The sequence below is a fragment of the Scleropages formosus genome, chromosome 2, assembly GCF_900964775.1.
Source record: "Scleropages formosus chromosome 2, fSclFor1.1, whole genome shotgun sequence".
Lineage (NCBI taxonomy): Eukaryota > Metazoa > Chordata > Actinopteri > Osteoglossiformes > Osteoglossidae > Scleropages > Scleropages formosus.
Genome location: NC_041807.1, coordinates 26,674,917 through 26,694,006, shown reverse-complemented (window position 1 = coordinate 26,694,006; position 19,090 = coordinate 26,674,917). Strand labels below are relative to the sequence as shown.

The 19,090-nt window shown below is 47.7% G+C and overlaps 2 protein-coding genes across 3 annotated transcripts; both read left to right on the top strand.

The window, feature by feature from the left end:
- The first annotated feature begins 192 nt into the window (after nucleotides 1-192).
- uroc1 (urocanate hydratase 1) lies at nucleotides 193-8,485 on the top strand. Its single transcript, XM_018756606.2, has 20 exons — nucleotides 193-580; nucleotides 1,600-1,730; nucleotides 2,469-2,562; nucleotides 2,915-2,974; nucleotides 3,066-3,194; nucleotides 3,328-3,389; nucleotides 3,492-3,558; nucleotides 3,800-3,943; nucleotides 4,232-4,320; nucleotides 4,488-4,550; nucleotides 4,932-5,111; nucleotides 5,263-5,360; nucleotides 6,166-6,238; nucleotides 6,327-6,445; nucleotides 6,711-6,781; nucleotides 6,938-7,036; nucleotides 7,119-7,218; nucleotides 7,456-7,537; nucleotides 7,988-8,087; nucleotides 8,177-8,485. Exons 1-20 carry the CDS (start codon nucleotides 455-457, stop codon nucleotides 8,315-8,317), a joined length of 2,028 nt encoding a protein of 675 aa, XP_018612122.2. The 5' UTR covers nucleotides 193-454; the 3' UTR covers nucleotides 8,318-8,485.
- A 470-nt stretch (nucleotides 8,486-8,955) lies between these two features.
- efcab12 (EF-hand calcium binding domain 12) lies at nucleotides 8,956-14,685 on the top strand. 2 transcript variants are annotated; one of them, XM_018756617.2, is made up of 5 exons: nucleotides 8,956-9,630; nucleotides 10,495-10,638; nucleotides 10,752-10,947; nucleotides 12,017-12,212; nucleotides 14,256-14,685. In XM_018756617.2, exons 1-5 carry the CDS (start codon nucleotides 9,334-9,336, stop codon nucleotides 14,482-14,484), a joined length of 1,062 nt encoding a protein of 353 aa, XP_018612133.1. In that variant the 5' UTR covers nucleotides 8,956-9,333; the 3' UTR covers nucleotides 14,485-14,685. The 2 variants fall into 2 exon arrangements, with proteins under 2 accessions (XP_018612133.1, XP_018612132.1); XM_018756616.2 differs by having other exon boundaries at nucleotides 10,749-10,947.
- Nucleotides 14,686-19,090: the final 4,405 nt, after the last annotated feature.

Sequence of the window (19,090 nt, the reverse complement as noted above, 5' to 3'; positions counted from 1 at the left end):
AGTATCTCTGCATAACTGTTACTGCCGTCCTCCTCTCAGCAAGAAGCGGTGTATTTAGCGATGTTTGCCTGGATGACCAGATGACACATCATGTTTAGCGAGATCAATGATTAGTGGAACATCTTTCTGCCCAGTTTGTCAGGGCTGTAGGGGCAAACAGGGGGCTGAGACAAATCAGCCAATGGGGAAGGGTTGGTAGGTCATGCCTGCTCCTCCACCCGGACAGTTGTTCCAATGGCTGTAGCCTCCAGGGCTGAGTGCGGAGATCAGTGGACTCTGTTACGCCGTACATCAGCCTTTTTCCCGTGTGCAACTTACTTCTGTAACCTTCCTTTCCTCATAGTCCTCCTAAAGATACAGCCTGAGGAATATTCTCACGCTCAATCTCACATCCGTCGCTCCCGTCTCCATTCCTTCTTGCATCGTCTGTGTCTCAGTTGTGCCTGGAAACGAGATGTCTACGTTGAAGGAGCTGTGTGCGGGGTTACCCCTGAACCCTCTGCCCGTCAACAGAGGTCGAGACCCCAAAGTCCCTCATGCTCCAGTCCGCACTCCTGCTCTTTCGCCACAAGAGGAGAAGGTAAATGCGCTTTTGGGATCTTGCAATGTGAAGTAGCGAACATGTTAGCTTCCTATAATAAAGTAACATGTCTACCTAAAATGTCATCCTGGCTCTCACACACACACATATATATACTGTATATATCAGGTATTTCCTTCTGTGGATGTGATGCAGTCATTGTATTTTTCTCTGAGACGTGCGTCGCTTTGGAGGGAAGTGTCTGTTAAATGAATAAATGTCAATGTAAGCTATAGTCTTACTGAGCCTTCTTGTGTCCCGTTCTTTTCCGACGTAAAAAACATGGGCATAACGTGAACTCTCCAGGTTCTGTTGTGAATAAGTTTTAAAACTACAGATCCTTTGTATTAATTTGAAATTACTGAAACATGAAACATTCTCAGTTTCACTACTGAAATTTTAATTATGCAGTATGTTCCAGAAAATCTATCCATTGCCACTGTTTTATTTGTCAGATACTCTTTTGCTGTAAATGTTAAGACGCATAGCTATGAACAAGTTTTGATTATTCAAGAGGGAGTCGAATATTTTTGACTCGGGTTGCACGATGGTGCAGTGGGTAGTACTGCTGCTTCTCAGCTGTGGGTTCAAGCCGGACTCGGTCCGCTTGGAGTTTGCGCGTTCTCCCAATCTTCCTATGGTTCTGCTCCAGGTGCTCCTAAGGGGATTTTCTCAGACTTTGAGTTTGTTGAAGTTTTACTTTGTAAAGCACCGAAAATGAGCACCTTCTGGAAGTTTCTCCTAGTTACTTTCTAGCATGGAAAGCAGACAGGTCTGGTCAATCATTAGGGAGAGATTAGAGCTGTAAGCGATACCGGGGACAGTAGAGAGGCAGAGGTGGTGTTGACGTTGCGATGTGTCTTACGTGGGAGGTGCGTTTTCATGTTGCTTCGCTGTGAGAGCAGCACGGGGCCGTGTGCTGCCAAGAGCATGGACTCGGTGAAACGCACAAAGAAGGGATGGCACAGATGCTTGTAGACAAAGATGCAAAGATCATCATCTTGGTTCTTGTCCGTCAGCTGGCCCTCAGAAATGCACTGCGCTACTTCCCTCCTTCACTCCACGCCACCCTTGCCGCAGAGTTTGCCCAGGAGCTGCGCCAGTATGGCCACATTTACATGTACCGCTTTTGCCCCCCCATCAGCATGAGGTAAGGACATGTCTCCGAGATCCGTTCTGGCTGCGTGCGCTGCCCGGTGGAAGTGGGGCCGATGACTGGAGACTGATAGTTTGACTCCGACAGTCAGTCTACGCCGATCATGGTGTCGGTGCCTCTTTTTTGCCGAAAGAGAAACAAAGGAAAACGAGGAAGATTTCACTTTCTTGTCCCCTTGTTCAGTCAAATGGAAGTTATGAATCACAAATAAGAGGCGTTAAATGTCATTAATAAGGGAAAAGAAATACACTAAATAGCCGTTTTATGATCAGCACAACAAAAGTAATAAAGGGTTTAGACTCTTCCCACCCTGATCTTAGATCCTAAACACCAAAACTTAGTGTCTTCTTCAATACAGAAGCTACCAGTTCCTATGCCTTTTCTAATCTTCCATCCCCTTATACTTTTTGCATGGCTTTTATTGCTTTGGTTATATTTTGTTCCACTCCCACTTCATAACTCCCATTCTTAAATCATCTACCCTTCACCAGACCACCCCTCCTCCATCCATGTGCTATAACAGCCCACTCTCTCTGTTCACTCATGGGCTTCTCCTCTCCGTTAGGCTCATGCAGTAATATAGTCCCTCTGTGGTTGCAGTCCTGCATTTAAAACGTGTGACTTCTAAATTAGTTGTCTGTTCTTCAGCTAACTGGGAGCTTTTCAGAGTTTGTGTGTGAAGGTGTGTCCATACAGTGTTTGTAGGCAATAATGCGTGTGTGTCTGTTCAAGGGCATACCCCATTGATCAGTACCCCTGTCGCATGAGGCAGGCAGCTGCCATCATGCACATGATCATGAACAACTTGGATCCTGCAGTGGCACAGGTAAGCCCTCCAGCCCACTCCTCCTACGACTGCTTTCCCTGGGATCGGTGCCACAGAGTAATGTGGACAGTGTCATTCATGGGGCATGTGCACATCACTCCAAGACAGAACGTATGAAACTCTAAAATAGATAGCGTAAACATGATTGTTCTGATAAATAAGCATCACCCATCATAATCCACCTAAAGAGTTTTATTTGTGAAAATAATCATGTGACCTTCCTATATTGTGACTATTGCAAATTTACTCCAGTTTTACTCTCGTCTCCTTGCTCCTCGTACTTTCCTCAGCTGGTTCTCCAGCACTTGCCAGGTTTTCATCCATAATAATGTGTAACGGTTCTGTATCCCAGTTTCCTCAGGAGCTGGTGACCTATGGGGGCAATGGGCAGGTATTCAGCAATTGGGCCCAGGTAAGATGGGGCAAGGCACTTTGGTACCCGACCCATTTCCCTGACCCTCCTGATCCAGTGATGAATGAATATTGGGGTTCTGTGCTCACAGTTCTGGCTTGTGCTGCACTACCTTAGTGAGATGTCAGAGGAACAGACCCTAGTACTCTACAGTGGACATCCACTGGGCCTGTTCCCCAGCACCCCCTCCTCACCCCGTGCTGTCATCACCAATGGCATGGTGAGTGTTCACCTCCACTCCTTCCCTCTATGTGTCAATGTCCTTCTGTCCATCTGTTTGTTGAGTTCACTGCAGTTTTCATCAACTGACTTGTAATCTCTCTATGTACATGTTGTTTTATCTGTCATCCAAGGTCATCCCTAATTACTCTTCCAGAGATGAATATGAAAAAATGTTTGCTCTAGGAAATACAATGTGAGTAATTTCCCTCTGTTCATTGTTATCTGAGTTGGAAATAAAGTGATATGCATATACTTGTGTGTTTTATACCTTGTCTATCTGTGTGTATCTACTCAGGTATGGCCAGATGACAGCAGGAAGCTATTGCTACATCGGGCCTCAGGGGATTGTTCACGGCACCACAGTGAGACTCTCCAACCAGCTGTCCCTCTCATCTTTTCTGTGCAAAAAAGGCTGCTGTTTGATTCTTCTTATTATCATACCCTCTGCAAATGCAAGGATAAAAATGTTTTGGCTATTTCCCGTTTATTACCTAAAACTTTGTTTACTCCAGAAGGACAAACGATCCTTAAGGTGAAATTCTAGTGGTCTTGGATACAATGACAGCCTTCTCATCTATGGCCCCTGCGCGTTCTTTCTTGCAGCTGACGATCTTGAATGCTGGTCGCCGATACCTTGGCTCCGGGGACCTGCGTGGAAAAGTGTTTGTGACGTCTGGCCTGGGAGGGATGAGCGGAGCACAGGCCAAGGCTTCCGTCATTGCTGGCTGCGTGGGAGTCATTGCTGAGGTCAGGGAACTGTTGCTGCTAAAAAGTGCTAGAGGAGAGGGTGGGTTGTTTGTGGTCATTTCAAATGCACGTTTGTTTAACAGTCCGCTGAGGTCTGATGTAGCTCGGTCTCCTGCTACTCTACTGCACGTGTGTGAATGTGTGGCTCTTGCAAGGTCAGCCCAAGTACATTAAGCGGAATTCCACTTTTTTGCTCAGCGGCTTTGTATGCGCTCCCCTCATCTGAATCGTATGCTGCCCTGTGCGATGCGTGTGGCCTGCGATGTTGTCAAACCCTGTTCCGTGTAGGTGGATGAAGCTCCTTTGAAAAAGAGACATGCACAGGGCTGGCTTATGGAAGTCACAAGTGATCTGGATCGCTGTATCAGTCGCATCAGGTCAGACTTGCCACTAGTTCGCCCTGAAGGCCAACTGAACCTAATATCTGAAAAAGGTGTATCTAAGCAACATACACATAGCTCTCAGTTGTCAACGATGAGAATGCTTTCTAATGCTGCAGAGAGAAGTGATGGGTTCACACAGCCTTACTGATTTGGTTTCACAGGGAAGCCAAGAGGTGCAAGATTCCACTCAGTTTGGGTTATCACGGTAACGTTGTTGATCTCTGGTAAGCTTTAAAGGTGTTCTTTTAATTTATTACATTTAAAGCAATTTATTAAAATCTTACAGAGATGAGATAATGTACTTCACCCTTATTGGAGCAGAGAATAACCATCAAATTTTGGTTATTATTACATGGTACTTTGCTATCTTCATAATTATGGTCATGTGACTTTAGCGCAATTACAACATGAATTGGGAGGATTCGGTGTTGCAGCATATTTTCTTCAACTACTTTATACATTACATATATACAAACGCAGCGTAAGCGACTCGTGGAGTTGCGACCATCATCTCAAGCAGATCTGCCCACAGTGAGCACACAGAGATTTGTGGTACATCTGGAGCTGGAGGTGATGCTGTCACATAAGAGTTCTGTGTCATTCAGGGAGAGACTAGTGAAAGAGTATGAGGCCACCGGGGACTTGCTGGCAGACCTGGGATCGGACCAGACTTCCCTCCACAACCCCTTCAGTGGAGGGTACTACCCAGCACAACTCGCACTGCACCAAGCGAACCGGCTCATGTCCGCTGATCCGATCCGTTTTCGCTCCATTGTGCAGGACAGGCGAGTTCCTCCATCACCACCAGAACATCACTCAAAAGAAGACATGACATAAAGACTAGTTTTGTTCAGACTGAGACATTGATCTTTCTGTCTGCTGAAGCAATGTGCCTCTTTTTTGGGAGGGACTCTAAACTTGTGCGCTCCCCCACAGTCTACGCAGGCAGGTGAGAGCTATCAACAAGCTGGCTGAGGCTGGGATGTTCTTCTGGGATTATGGCAATGCTTTTCTCCTGGAGGCCCAGAGAGCAGGTGAGCCCCAGGCCACACTCCATACTGCCCCTGTACTCTCAGTGCACGTGTCAGTTTGTCAGGCACTCGGGAGCATCTGTGCAACTACAGACAGAGCAAAAAAACAAGGACCATCTGGTAGAAAACCAGACCGCTGCGCTCTTCCACATTTGCCCGCTTGGCGGTCCCGCGCAAGAAAGGTAAAGTACGGAGGTTCTCGGTTCTGGCTCCGTTGTAGTGGAACGACCTCCCCCTTTCACTCAGAACTGCTGAATTTCTGTCCACGTTTAAAAAGGGTCCGAAAACCCCCCTTTTCCAGACTCACTTTGCCCATGATCTCTTGAGCTCATGTAAGGTGTACATGTTCATGTACCATAACTTTAAGATCATCCCTGGATAAGACTTTATGCAGCTACTCCTGTAATGTACATAAATGTTTGTGTATCTCAAAAAAAAATTAGTAGGAAGGTGATCAGGAATTGTCGATATTCTGAGTTTTATGCAGCTACTCGTGTGATGAACGTTGATTCATATGGTGGGGGGAAAAAAAAAACTACTTAATCACATGCCTGCTACTATGTCTCTCTTTCTCCTAATGTAATGCAAAAATTGTATTTTCTCTGAAATGTACATCGCTTTGGAGAAAAGTGTCTGCTAAGTGAATACATGTAAATGTAAAACTCCAAAACTCTATAAATGTGTTCAGACACAAGCGTATTAATAAACTGTCACAGGCCTCATTTGAAACTGTTGCTTCATTTGCTGTCCTTGAGTTTAGGACTAAGATGAACTCACTACATCTTGCTCAATCTCTATTCTCTGTTAGGTGCGGAGGTGAATAAGGGCGGTGCTGGGAAGACGGAGTTCCGATACCCCTCATACGTTCAGCACATCATGGGGTAGGTGTGCGTTGCCCGCTGCTACCAGCTGTTACTACTGAATGTAGAGCTCTTCTCCTAACACACTATGTGATTTATAATACTGTAGGGATATTTTCTCCCTGGGTTTTGGCCCCTTCCGCTGGGTCTGTACATCTGGCGACCCACATGATTTGGCAGAAACTGATGACATCGCTACCACTGTGTTGGAGGACATCAGTACTTCAGGTGGGGAACTTCAGCTTGCTTGACAACACAACCACAGGTCTATACTGAACAATACTACACTTATATGCGATGTCACCGAAAATGATCGGAGGCAATTACACCTCTTTCGATAAACATGGCACTTTCTATATATTTCGGCATAATTCATAACCATTATTTTGTGTTTTCATATGTATGAAGACCTCGCTGAGCAAATCCAGTGGTGTAGTCTGTACCCAGACACAATGGCTGTTGGGCAGTATCACAGAGTGCTTTCCTGTTTCAGTCTCTGAGAGCGTAAGACAGCAGTACAATGACAACATCTGCTGGATACGCCAAGCAGGGAAGCACGACATGGTAAGCATCGATGCGTCCTGCTGCAAACCGAAACGTCACCCTGTCCTTTCCAAAAAAAGCACAATTCTCAAACTTTGCATTGGCTTAAAATACCATACAGCGAGCTTCACCGTGCTCTGGGACATATCTCTCTGAATAGCTGTGCCCTGTGTGCAGGTGGTGGGTTCTCAGGCTAGGATCCTCTATTCAGATCAGAAAGGACGTGTTTCCATTGCCTTGGCCATCAACAGAGCGATTGCAGAAGGAAGGGTCTCGGTAAGTACCGCAACTTTTTTTTGCGTTTGTTTTGTGTACTTGGCACGTGTACACCAATGACAATGGCGTGTTTTTTGGTCAGGCCCCTGTAGTCATCAGCAGGGATCACCATGATGTCAGTGGAACAGACAGCCCCTTCAGAGAGACGTCCAATGTTTATGACGGTTCAGCCTTCTGTGCGGGTACATAGCCTCGCGATCACGGTGCTGAGTGCATGGGCCGTATTGTAAGCGCACAAATGCATTTATAAACCTCATGCTCAATCCTAATCTCTCAGCGCGCATACGTTTCAACAAACAAGCATGCATATTCCCACAGACGCAATACGGCTTCAGGAGAGAAAGGTGCAGCATATAGCTGGTAAACAATGCAGTGATACCCTGGTACACCACTATGAAGGACTCTCCTGTCCCTTCCAGACATGGCGGTGCAGAACTTTGTGGGAGATGCCTTTCGGGGGGCCACCTGGGTGGCTCTGCACAATGGAGGAGGGGTGGGCTGGTGAGAGCAATAGGAATATTTTTCTCCATAACATTTTGTCGCGAAAAAGCCACACATTACCAATAAATTAAATTTTTGGCTGAAATTTACGAACACCCTGAAAAACAGTTAAACACACCAATATGGAGTCTAATAATGTAGATGAGTACACATATTCAAAAATTCTTAATTTTTTTTTTTTCCCTCAAGATTGCTTATCCATTCCTGACATACACAATTGTCCATAGACAGTTTGGGGTCTGAGGGTTGAATTAAATGCTCCAAGGCAACAATTTTGAGAACACTATAAAAACAAATTGAATTTAATTACATTTGAGGAATTCCCACTCTTCCCAGGTAAAAGTGGCCATCTAGCTTATTAGGAAAATGTATATGAGTTACCTGTACAAAGGAATTCAACACTTACTTCGTCCCACTCTGTTGGATCAATGAGGTTTTTTCTACCTTAAGGGGCGAGGTCATAAACGGAGGATTTGGGCTGGTTCTGGATGGGTCCGAGGAAGCAGGCCGTCGTGCCCGGATGATGCTTAACTGGGATGTCTCCAATGGGGTGAGAGCGCAGGCTGGTTCTTGGGGGATTTTGTTCAGACACACCCATTAATTGCATGAGGGCCTGTTTATACTGTTGTTTCCTTTCAGGTGGCAAGGCGCTGCTGGTCTGGCAACAAGAATGCCTACGACACCATCCAGCGTACCATGGAGGAGCAGAGCCAGCTGCGGGTCACCATGCCATTCCACGTGCAGGATGAACAACTGCTGGATGGAGCTTTGCAGGGCTAAATCACATCACATCACACTAATTATGTGGACCTTCTCACTACTTTATTATCTGCAACAGCATGACTGTGTATTCAGTACTGGTACACCTGCAAGGGGTAGTTAGAACGCATAATCATCGGAAGCATTTTACGAGGAAAAAGTATCAATTTAAGCCAGATGTGATGGTAAAAATTAGAAATGCTGAACTGTAAACTTCAGGATTTAGTAACTCATTAATAAACTGTTAAAAAGATGTCTGTTTCAGCTGCATGACTTAGATTTACATTCATTCATTTTGCTGATGCTTTTCTCCGAAGCGACTTACATTAAGGTAATTATTACAGTTACAAGCTTACAATTATTTACCCATTTATACAGAGCTGGGTAATTATACTGGAGCAATTCAAGCCAGGTTAAGTACCTTGCTCAAGGGTACTAGAGCTTCAGGTGTGGATCGAACCTGACTTCGATATGAGTATAAAAAAGGAGTGCGTAAGTGTCGAATTCCGTTTTTTTGGTGATCAAATGACAGTGGGACGAGAAGGTGCAGCGCAGACACGTGCAATGAATGCCGCACGCGCTTGACAAAGCGTTGCCATAGGGGCGCGTCAACACCAGAGCGTCGCGCGCACCCGGCTCACGGAAATGGACACTGCGACTGTTCGTATATTTCACATTTTTTGTCGTGCTGTCACTTGGTTTCTTTCTCTCGGCCATGCAAAATATTTTTGTGTCCCTTTCTCCAGGCGGTTCGCTCGGCGCTCCACACAGTGACGCTACACTTTAAGACTTAGTCACTTAGTCGGTACTTTTCGCCGAAGCGATTTACAAATTATGAATTTACAGTGTGTAAGATGCGTACAAGAATTATTATTATTGGCGCATTAGCACCGCTGGGTCATTTTTACTGAAGCGATTCATTCACGGTGAGTGAGGAGCGGCAGCAGTAGGTGGTGGGATTCAACCGAACAACCTCCGGGGCCCATGGGGGGGCAGCACTGACCGCCACCCCACACGCTGGAAGAAGGAGAGTGGTCATGATCATGGCCCCTCCGATGAGCGCGGCTGCCGGAGCTCAGCCCGGCCCAGAATGTGCGGAAGTGTCTCCGGGAAGCGCTGCGAGGGGGCGCTATGAGGCCGAGCGGGTCGAGCGGTACCGCGTGTGGCTCCGCGACAGGATCGCGCTCCGAAAAGCGCTCGACGGCATGGCGGACCTGGCCAGGTGGGTGGAGGGCAAACCCACGCTCACAGAAATGGAGTGTTCGGTTCTGGAACGACTGAAGAAGTCCAAACACGCAGCTTGTGGTTCTGACCGGACTGCCGATCCTGCACGGGTAAATGAGTCTTCAAAGACTTTTTTTTATTCACAGAATTAATGAACAAAAATGCCTTCGTAGAATGGGGTCCGACGGCCGGGTTGTGCGCTGCCTCACGCCCCAGGGAGAGCCTGCATTGGGCAAACACACACAGAGTTTGAAACCACTTGACTTGTCCCGAGTGGGGTCCGTGGTGAACCAGAGCCTAACCCAGCAACACAGGGTGACGGGGCTGGAGGGAGAGGAAACGCCCTGGACGGGACGCCAGTCCATCGCAAGGAACCCCAAGCGGGGCTCGAACCACAGACCCCCCAGAGAGTGGGACCCTGCCAAGTCCACTGTGCCGCCGCACGTTGGGCAAACACAGTTATTCATAATAAATGCACATAGATGGATATATACAATATCCATTCTTTATGTTGTTTACGAACAAACGTTGACTTTTCCGTTTGATTTTAATGAGTAAAATTGTGTTTTTATAGCTTTCATCTTCTGGTCTATTCAGCTACTTTGAAGTTTGATACAATGTTCTGAACTGCTGTTCCTCCCTAGCATTTATATCCTTTTTCTTTTCAAGGTTTCTGAACCATATTCCAAAAATCTAGCCCATTTCACACCAGTGACTTTTTTTCACGCCAGACGTTGTGAGGGAGCCTCACCGCCGTGCTACCCCTAGTTAAAAACACACAAGTGATACTGTATTGCTCTGGATTTCCTTGGTATAATGCTGTTAATTTCCCCTTCATATCCCTTAATTTTACCAACACTTGACAAATTATTTCTTCACTTTGTGTTAACCTCAGCTCGCTTAGATTTCCACAGAGAACTGTAAAATGTTACATTAACTCTCAACATGAATTGATTATCCATCGAAAACTGTAGCACACCCCAGGCTGGTCGGACTTGCTGGTTCTGAAGATGAGGGATGGTACCCGGTCGGAGCCAAGTGCCAGGGCTGATGGGAAGTCTCTGCTCCACCTGCAGAGAGGGGAAAAACTCACAATTCACCAACAGCACAGGACGAAGGTGGGCATCAGGCTCTGATGCCTGTTTTTATATGGCTTAATATTGATTTGCATAAGTTGACCCCAAACCTGTGACCTCCCCATCTATGTTGGCAATGTGGTATACCACAGCAGGAAGTGCTGGCGAGCATGCACATGGTGCAGCGGGGGAACATGGCGCTGAGCTCCCACTGCCTCCCGTCCACCTTGGGAGGGGACAACGCAGCAGCACTGGACGCATACCGGCAACGGTGCATGAAGGAGCACCTGGATGTCCTGGATGAGTGTCAGGCCCAGGGGATTGTGGTCGACCGGGCAGTACTGGAAAGAGGTATGTTTCTGGATGCAAACACACACACACACACACACACACTCATATTCAGCCAAAAAGTACACACTGGGCAGGAAAGTACACCTTGTTCGACATAGAACTACACGTGGTCTGGTGGTGGCCCAAAAAATTAACAGCTTGATTAACATGAGTTTAGGACCGCCTTTATTTTTAAACATTTTGAGTGCTTGACATTGAATTGGGGAGGCGCGGTGGCGCAGTGGGTTGGACCACAGTCCTGCTCTCCGGTGGGTCTATGGTTCGAGTCCTGCTTGGGGTGCCTTGCGACGGACTGGCGTCCCGTCCTGGGTGTGTCCCCTCCCCTTCCGGCCTTACGCCCTGTGTTGCCGGGTAAGCTCCGGTTCCCCGTGACCCCGTAAGGGACAAGCGGTTCTGAAAATGTGTGTGTGTGTGTGTGTGTGTGTGTGTGTGAGACATTGAATTGTGTGTGTGGGTGGGTGATGAGGGGCGTGGTGGTGCAGTGGGTTTGACCAGGTCCTGTTCTCCGGTGGGTCTGGGGTCTGCGTTCCGCTTGGGGTGCCTTGCGACAGACTGGCGTCCCGTCCTGGGTGTGTCCCCTCCCCATCCAGCCTTGTGTCCTGTGTTGCTGGGTTAGGCTCCAGCTCTCCGTGACCCCTGCCATGGGACAACGTGTGTGTGTGTGTGTGTGTGTGTGTGTGTGTGTGTGTGTGTGTGTGTGTGGTCACAATGGAATAGGGGAGAGGAAGGAATACTCCAAATACAGTGGACCTGCAACTTGCGAACTGATGTGTTACAACATTTCTGAAATAGAAATGTTATTTAATTGTATTTATTCTTATGTCAGTGAAGCACATCCAAACAGAACAGGACAGTGGTACTAACTTAATTCAGGGCATTTCCAATGTTTGTAACACGCATGTATAATGAAGACCAAACTGGATATGAGAAATTTGAAACGTGGTGATAGATGGTTTAAACCTTATTTGAACTTTGTTATAATTCTGACAATATTCTATTGGGAAAATGTTCATTCCTTCTTGCCCTTTCTCTTTTTCCTCATTCTGCGCTTCTCAAAATTTCCCTGCAGTCCTTCTACACCCCGGGGACCGTGATCTGAGCTCTTGGTCAAGGCTGAGACAGCCTGGAACAAGCCCAGTGCCCAACTGGGGGGGCTGGCCCCAGGGCTGGCTTTGGAGGAGCCCTGGGAACAAGAGGGCAGGCAGGGTGGAGGAGGAGATGGATGCTATGAAGGTGACCGGCCAACATAACGTTCAGAAAGTCAGGTGAGCTCGGAGCTGTGTGTAAATAGCAAATAGACAATGATAACATCTTAGGTACAGTACATTCGCACCGTCACGGTACCTTCCACACAGGTCAGTGCACAGAGAGACAAAGCATATGCCCCTTTACACTGGCTGTGCCAGAAATGGACACTGCACTGAGTTCTGGCTCACATTGGAATGCTCAGATGATCGGATCTGGAAATAGTAGCGAAAGAATGAAAATTTAGATTTTTATATTTACGGTGCCGTGAAAAAGTATTTGCCCCCTTCCTGATTTTTTTAAAAATTTTTTGGCATATTTGTCACAGTTAAATGATTGAGATCATCAAACAAATTCTAATATGACACAAAGATAACCAGAGGAAATACAAAATGCAGTTTTTAAATGATGATTTCATGTTTTAAGGGAAAAAAAGCTGTCCAAATCTACCTGGCCCTATGTGAAAAAGTAATTGAACCCCCCCCCCCCCCCCCTTTTTTTTTTTTTTTTTTTTTTTTTTTGGTTAAATCATGAATGAACTGTGATTAACCACATTTTTTGGAAAGCTGAGTTAAATTTCACTTGCCACACCCAGGCCTGATTACTGCCAGACCTGTTGAATCAAGAAATTGCTTAAACAGAACCTGTCTGACAAAGTGAAGCACATTAAAAGATCTCAAAAAGCAACACATCATGCCGCAATCTACAGAAATTCAAGAACAGATGAGAAACAAAGTAATTGACATGTATCAGTCTGGAAAGGGTTACAAAGCCATTTCTAAAGCTTTGGGACTCCAGCGAACCAAGGTGTGAGCCATTATCCACAAATGGAGAAAACTTGGAACAGTGGTGAACCGTCCCAGGAGTGGCCGGCCTACCAAAATTACTCCAAGAGCATAATGACGACTCATCCAGGATCTCATAAAAGAACCCAGAACAACATCTAAAGAACCGCAGGCCTCACTTGCCTCAGTTAAGGTCAGTGTTCATGATTCAACAATAAGAAAGAGACTGGGCAAAAATGGCATCCATGGGAGAGTTCCAAGGCGAAAGCCACTGCTGACCAAAAAGAACACAAAGGCTCATCTCACATTTGCCAAAAAACATCTTGATTATCCCCAAGACTTTTTTGGCAAATATTCTGTGGATTGATGAGACAAAAGTCAAACTTTTTGGGCGGTGTGTGTCCTGTTACATCTGGTGTAAAACTAACACTGCATTTCATAAAAAGAACATTATACCAACAGTCAAACATGGTGGTGGTAGTGTGATGGTCTGGGGCTGCTTTGCAGCTTCAGGACCTGGGCGACTTGCCATAGTTGATGGAACCATGAATTCTGCGCTCTACCAGAAAATCCTGAAGGAGAATGTCCGGCCATCAGTTCGTGACCTCAAGCTCAAGCGCACTTGGGTTATGCAGCAGGACAATGATCCGAAACACACCAGCAAGTCCACCTCTGAATGGCTAAAAAAAACAAAATTAAGGTTTTGGAGTGGCCTAGTCAAAGTCCGGACTTAAATCCAATTGAGATGCTGTGGCATGACCTTAAACAGGCCGTTCATGCTCGAAAACCCTCCAATGTGGCTGAATTAAAACAATTCTGCAAAGAAGAGTGGGCCAAAATTGCTCCACAGCGATGTGAAAGACTCATTGCCAGTTATCGCAAATGCTTGATTGCAGTTGTTGCCGCCAAGGGTGGCACAACCAGTTATTAGGTTTAGGGGGCAATTACTTTTTCGCATAGGGCCAGGTAGGTTTGGACAGCTTTTTTCCCTTAATAAATGAAATCATCGTTTAAAAATTGCATTTTGTATTTACTTGGGTTATCTTTGTGTAATATTAAAATTTGTTTGATGATCTCAATCATTTAACTCTGACAAATATGCAAAAAAAATAATCAGGAAGGGGGCAAATACTTTTTCACAGCACTGTATGTTGGCATGATCTCCTGCTCTTTATTGTATAATTTCTGCCTTAGCTGTGAGGTGCACCTGAGTGCATCACTTTTGTGTTTACTTGACTTTGAACCTGTTTGAATGATGTGTGTGGGACCATGCATTAGGAAGAAGAGGCATCCCGTGACTCATGGAGCTGACTCTAATGCCTTCTGGCCAGGCCATGAGGATCATGTCAGACTTTACCTGCCCCGGGTTGGCATCTCTTCTGAGCATGTGTTGTTCCAGCCCATACGTCACAACCCTGTCCCTTGCCCTGCTTGCTGGCCCATAAACGAAAAAGGTTACTATACTTCTGGCAACATTGATGGCAACAAGACTTACACACTGTTCTAGGACCTTTACCAAAACCTGTAGGAAGAATGTCCAAATTTTAGGTGAGTAGCAATGCTGACTACACCAATAAAAATTATTCCAAAAAGTACCTTAGGTTCTTTAACTCTGTTGGATACAAATTAATAAGACTTTTCTTTTGTGTGCTATTTATATGTTATTCAACTTGACTACCAGCAGGTGGCGCAGGCCATAAGTCATTGCAGAGACAAAATAAACAGAAATACTTACCTTGGTATCTGTTATTATTACTCTGTTGTTTATTTGTTTACCTGGAAGTTTTCTGCAAAGCAGCTTACAATTATTTGCCCACTAATAAACTGGGTCACTTTTTTACTGGAGCGTGTCAGGGTAGGTTGATTGATCAAGGGTGGCACAGCAGGAGTGGGATTCAAACCTGAGCCCTTTAGCTGGTAGACAACAGGGAACCACTATGAGGCTCAGATCAGCGCTATTAACAGAAGGAAGATGTTGCTGTAGCAGTTTATTGTTACTTTCTTATGCTTACAACCCTCAGCACCGTTCCATAATTTCTTTAATTTAATATTGATTATGATACCTGTGCACTGTTTTTTAGGTACAAGGGGAAAATACAAGCAACAGTGACCCTTTTTACTGCAAATTTCCATCTAAGATAAAAGCAGGCTTCTCATCAAGAACAGGTTACTATATAAATCAGGGAAGTGCACAAATCAAGAACAGCCAATTAAGGACTTGAGGAAGAGTTACTGCGTTTAGTCTGTGATGCATCCATCCATCTTCCTCCGCTATCCGGGGCCGGGTCGCGGGGGCAGCAGTCCGAGCAGAGTCCTCCAGACTTCCCTCTCCCCGCACACCTCCTCCAGTTTCTCTGGGGGAACCCCAAGGCGTTCCCAGGCCAGCCGGGAGACATAGTCTCTCCAACGTGTCCTGGGTCTGCCCCGAGGCCTCCTCCCAGTGGGACAAGCCCGGAACACCTCCCCAGGGAGGCGTCCAGGAGGCATCCGGAACAGATGCCCGAGCCACCTCAACTGGCTCCTCTCGATGCGGAGGAGCAGCGGCTCTACTCCGAGCTCCTCCCGGGTGACTGAGCTCCTCACCCTATCCCTAAGGGTGCGCCCAGCCACTCTGCGGAGGAAACTCATTTCTGCCGCTTGTATCCGCGATCTCATTCTTTCGGTCATGATCCAGAGCTCATGACCATAGGTGAGGGTAGGAACGTAGATCGACCGGTAAATTGAGAGCTTCGCCTTACGGCTCAGCTCCCTCTTCACCACAACAGGCCGGTGCAATGACTGCATTACTGCAGACGCCGCACCGATCCGTCCGTCAACCTGCCGCTCCATTTTTCCCTCACTCGTGAACAAGACCCCGAGATACTTAAACTCCTCCACTTGAGGGAGCGACTCCCCCCTAACCCGGAGGGGGCAATCCACCTTTTTCCGACTGAGAACCATGGCCTCGGATTTGGAGGTGCTGATTCTCATCCCCGCCGCTTCGCACTCGGCTGCAAACCTCCCCAGTGCACGCTGCAAGTCTTGATTTGATGAAGCCAACAGGACCACATCATCCGCAAAAAGCAGAGACGAGATCCTGCAGCCACCAAAACAGACACCCTCTGTTCCCTGGCTGCGCCTAGAAATTCTGTCCATGAAGATAATGAACAGAATCGGTGACAAACGGCAGCCCTGGCAGAGTCCAACATGCACCGGGAACAGGTCTGACGTACTGCCGGCAATGCGAACCAAGCTCCTGCTCCGGTCATACAGGGAACGAACACCTCGTAGCAGCGAGCCCCGAACCCCATAATCCCGAAGTACCCCCCACAGGATGCCACGAGGGACACGGTCGAATGTCTTCTCCAGGTCCACAAAATACATATGGACTGGTTGGGCAAACTCCCACAAACCCTCCAACACCCTAGTGAGGGCATAGAGCTGGTCCTGTGTTCCACGGCCAGGGCGAAAACCGCATTGCTCCTCCTGAATCCGAGGTTCGACTATCGGTCGGATTCTCCTTTCCAGTACCCTGGCATAGACTTTCCCAGGGAGGCTAAGGAGTGTGATCCCCCTATAGTTGGAACACAATCTCCGGTCCCCCTTCTTAAAAAGAGGGACCACCACCCCGATCTGCCAGTCCAGAGGCACCGTTCCCGAGCTCCACGCAATGCTGCAGAGGCGTGTCAGCCAAGACAGCCCCACAACATCCAGAGACTTGAGAAACTCGGGGCGGATCTCATCCACCCCCAGAGCCTTGCCACCGAGGAGTTTTTTGACTACCTCAGTAACTTCAGCCAGGGTAATGGACGAGTCCCCCTCCTAGTCTCCAGCCTCAGCTTCCTCTATGGAAGACATGTCGGAGGGATTAAGGAGATCCTCGAAGTACTCCTTCCACCGCCCAAGGACATCCTCAGCTGAGGTCAGCAACGCACCACTTCCACTGTAAACAGTGTTTGTGGAACACCGCTTCCCCCCTCTGAGTCGCCGGATGGTTTGCCAGAATCTCTTTGAGGCCGACCAAAAGTCTTCTTCCATGGCCTCACCGAACTCCTCCCAAGCCCGAGTTTTTGCTGCGGCGACTGCCAGAGCCGCGTTCCGTTTGGCCCGTCGGTACCCGTCAGCTGCTTCAGGGGTCCCATGAGCCAGCCAGGCCCGATAGAACTCCTTCTTCAGCTTGACGGCATCCCTTACCTCCGGTGTCCACCACCGTGTTCGGGGATTGCCGCCGCGACAGGCGCCGGAGACCTTATGGCCGCAGCTCCGAACTGCCGCCCCGACAATGGAGGCGTGGAACATAGTCCATTCGGACTCAATGTCCCCCGCCTCCCTCGGGACCTGGTTGAAGCTCTGTCGGAGGTGGGAGTTGAAGACCTCTCTGACAGGGGCCTCTGCCAAACTTTCCCAACAGACCCTCACTATGCGTTTGGGCCTGCCAGGTCTGTCCAGCTTTTTCCCCCGCCATCGAATCCAACTCACCACCAGGTGGTGATCAGTTGACAGCTCAGCCTCTCTCTTCACCCGAGTGTCCAAGACATATGGCCGAAGGTCAGAAGAAACGAATACAAAGTCGATTATCGACCTCCGACCTAGGGTGTCCTGGTGTCAAGTGCACTGATGGACACCCTTATGCATGAACATGGTGTTCGTTATGGATAAACCGTGACTAGCACAGAAATCCAATAACAACTCACTGCTCGGGTTCAGATCAGGGAGGCCGTTCCTCCCAATCACGCCCCTCCAGATGTCACTGTCACTGCCCACGTGGGCGTTAAAGTCCCCCAGTAGAACGACAGAGTCCCCAGTGGGAGCGCTTTCCAGCACGCCCTCCAGGGATTCCAAAAAGGCCGGGTACTCTACACTGCCGCTAGGCGCATAAGCACAAATGACTGAGAGAGACCGTTCCCTGACCCGAAGGCGCAGGGAGATGACCCTCTCATTCACCGGGGTAGACTCCAACACATAGCGGCTAAACTGGGGGGCTATTAATAAGCCCACACCTGCCCGCCGCCTCTCACCCTGGGCAACGCCAGAATAGTGGAGAGTCCACCCTTGGTCGAGAAGAGTGGTTCCAGAACCCAAGCTGTGAGTGGAAGTGAGCCCGACTATATCTAGACGGTATCTCTCAACCTCCCGCACCAGCTCAGGCTCCTTCCCCGCCAGTGAAGTGACATTCCAAGTCCCAAAAACCAGAGTTGGCGCCCGAGGTTTGGGTCGGCCAGGCACTCGGCCCCGACCACCGCCCAAATCACAATGCACCAGCCCCTTACGGTCTCTCCGGCAGGTGGTGAGCCCACCAAAGAGCGGCTCCACGTCATGGCTTCGGGCTGAACCCGGCCAGGCCCCATGGACATAGACCTGGCCACCAGGCGATCCCATGCGAGCCCCCCCCCCAGGCCTGGCTCCAGGGTGGGGCCCCGGTGACCCCATACCGGGCGGGGTAAACAAAAGCCTTGGTTTTAGTTTCTTCATAAGGGGCTTTTCTGTGATGCATGAACCCCTTAATACACATGTCAATTCACCTTTGTGGACAAAGTGTCGGTGAAACAAGAAATTGTCAACTGAGTCGTGGAAAACATGATGGGTGTTTTATTTTTTGGCAGTTGCATCCAGGTTATTAAGCTCTGGAAAAATACTTCACAAGGTATTCTAAGTGAAAACGTTGTAGTGAATTATTAAAATTCCCCTCTTACAGTGTGTCGTCAGAAAAATCCACATGGTCCACTTGGCAGGCGTGGTTAAGAATTGACTGTTCTCCACGTCATTGTTTAAAAATGTTTAATTTGTCTCGACGTCTGTGTGTCCTATCCAGTCACACTGAGTAAAGAGGTCAGTGCACCTGTATATTAATAGTCTTGCGTTGCTGAAACCATATGAAAATATGTCACCCTCGGAAGGGGTGGTATCTCTGTGTAACACTTCAACAAGAACACCTGCCTTTTTTTAGATTCTCTTAAGGTATGGAAAACCACTATGGTGAAGTAATGGAACCATGAAACACTTATCTGATGCTGCAGTAGTTCAGTGTGTCTGTATTTTCTGTTTCTCTGCTCATCAGCTTTATCACAGTTGGGGGATTTGCACTCATGGCACTGATGCGTTACAAAGTTTCAGAGATACAAATGTTATTTATT

What these genes read in the sequence shown, in the direction of transcription:
- efcab12 (XM_018756616.2), top strand. Translation starts at nt 9,334, where the DNA reads ATGATCATGGCCCCTCCGATGAGCGCGGCTGCCGGAGCTCAGCCCGGC. An exon ending in ACCAACAGCACAGGACGAAG is followed by an intron (nt 10,639 to 10,748) that starts GTGGGCATCAGG and finishes GGTATACCACAG; the next exon opens with CAGGAAGTGCTGGCGAGCAT. An exon ending in CCGGGCAGTACTGGAAAGAG is followed by an intron (nt 10,948 to 12,016) that starts GTATGTTTCTGG and finishes ATTTCCCTGCAG; the next exon opens with TCCTTCTACACCCCGGGGAC.
- uroc1 (XM_018756606.2), top strand. Translation starts at nt 455, where the DNA reads ATGTCTACGTTGAAGGAGCTGTGTGCGGGGTTACCCCTGAACCCTCTG. An exon ending in TTTCGCCACAAGAGGAGAAG is followed by an intron (nt 581 to 1,599) that starts GTAAATGCGCTT and finishes CTTGTCCGTCAG; the next exon opens with CTGGCCCTCAGAAATGCACT. An exon ending in TATTCAGCAATTGGGCCCAG is followed by an intron (nt 2,975 to 3,065) that starts GTAAGATGGGGC and finishes CTGTGCTCACAG; the next exon opens with TTCTGGCTTGTGCTGCACTA.